At 46.3% G+C, this 1,658-nt stretch overlaps 1 protein-coding gene across 1 annotated transcript; it reads right to left on the bottom strand.

The window, feature by feature from the left end:
- Positions 1–435: 435 nt before the first annotated feature.
- LOC119342917 (S-locus-specific glycoprotein S6-like) lies at positions 436–1,518 on the bottom strand. Its single transcript, XM_037614207.1, has 2 exons — positions 1,260–1,518; positions 436–1,217 (listed from the first exon to the last, which is right to left on the bottom strand). The coding sequence occupies exons 1-2, from the start codon at positions 1,516–1,518 to the stop codon at positions 436–438; spliced, it is 1,041 nt and encodes a 346-aa protein (XP_037470104.1).
- Positions 1,519–1,658: the final 140 nt, after the last annotated feature.

The following is a 1,658-nucleotide window of genomic DNA, read 5'->3' on the forward strand; positions in this document are numbered from 1 at the left end:
ACCTCTCAACTTGCGTATCCAGACAAGACAAATGCACACAAGTATCAGTAGACTTGCCGTGACTGGGAGTACAATCTTCAGTGCACCAGTCTTCTTACGGACTGCAAGACAACAGATAGAATACTTACTCACTATACATAAAAGTTGATTGACGAAGTGTGTATATCCAGGCCAACTATTGGTTTACGTGGAAGGGAGAGGGAAACAAAAGAGAAAGAGAAAAACATATATGGATATCTACTGTGATACTGTATCTTCTCACAAAACATTAAGTAAAGTACAAGAAAAATAATGTTGGGAAGCAAGTTGTATCTAGTGTAAAATTGACCGCAGTCACCAAACACGCTAACATATAGACTCATGAGCATGTAAATGTTTGCCATGTGAAATAGAAAAACTTGAATACACCTGATGAAGAAGGATACTGCCTTTGATCTAAAGTAGGGAGAGCAAAACTGGTAGTAGTGAGCTGACCATGAACTTGTCGGGAGTCCTCATGTTAAGCAAGGTAACGAAACTATCTCCTTGACCACAATGCAGCTGCTTCTTTCTCTGACATCCTAGGGAAAAGTCAAGACCAATAGATTCATATCCATCAAGGCACTTGCATGTCGCAACTGCATGCGTGGTATCACAATAGCCAAACAGGCCGCATGAAGCATAGCAGTCACAGCTAGGACCGGGCCGCTCAAAGAAAACCTCCCAAGCTAATGAGTTGTTGTTCCACGCCAGGAATTTCACCATGCCCATGTAGTGCAGCACCATGCGCATGCCTGGTGAGCCGTTAGAGACAGTGTACGTCAAGTAAAACTCACCACCTCTGTTGACAATTGTTTGGGACATGATGGGACCTGATTCCCTCTGATACATGGCAGAGACCAATACACCATCCAGCGCAGCCCTGCGCCAGTATGGCCTCGTCCTATTCCAAACGAGGATCTGGAGGCTTGAGTCACCACCCAAGGAGTAGTCACTCGTAGATGGGTCATCAGGGGCTCTCCAGGCAACGAGGTGCGTGGAGAGGTTGTTGTTGTTGCTCAGCTGTAAACTCATATTTGGGAGAATGGTGTCGACTGGGTGATGGAAGCTCTGCCATATATCTGTGCCATTCGGCAACCTGATAACCAAGTTCCCAGAGTCCAGCAGCATGGCAGCAGCTCCGGTGGCTTCAGTGGTGATGTTGTTCGTGGTTGTCCAAAGAGTGCTTCCTTTGGAGTCTAACAAGACAAGATCAGAGCTGCTGGTCAGAACAAACTTACCAGAGGAGCTGCCAGTGATAGGGCTGTCGTGGTTTGCGACCCACACATATGTTCGCTCGGGGATGTTGTGGTACCATATGCCGACATATGAGTTTGCAGTTGAGTTTTTCGGGGAGAAGAAGCCAAGAGCAAAGATGCTATCATTTGAGATGAGCCTGTCGTCGATGGAGAGTGGCTTTGCAGGTGTTAGGCGATCCTTGGAGTTGCAGAAACAAATCAGTAACAGGAGGGTGAAAACAGGGAGCAGAATCATGCCCATTAGGCCTTCTGCATATGCTTGTGAAGAGGAAAGTAAGGAGATATTGTGTGAACTATGAAGATGCTTCAGACTGTTTGCTTGGATGGCTCAAATGTGCGAGGTAGGAGCTGAAGTACTGTATCAGAGTATTGGTATTCCTG

This window comes from Triticum dicoccoides, unplaced genomic scaffold (assembly GCF_002162155.2).
Source record: "Triticum dicoccoides isolate Atlit2015 ecotype Zavitan unplaced genomic scaffold, WEW_v2.0 scaffold10933, whole genome shotgun sequence".
NCBI lineage: Eukaryota > Viridiplantae > Streptophyta > Magnoliopsida > Poales > Poaceae > Triticum > Triticum dicoccoides.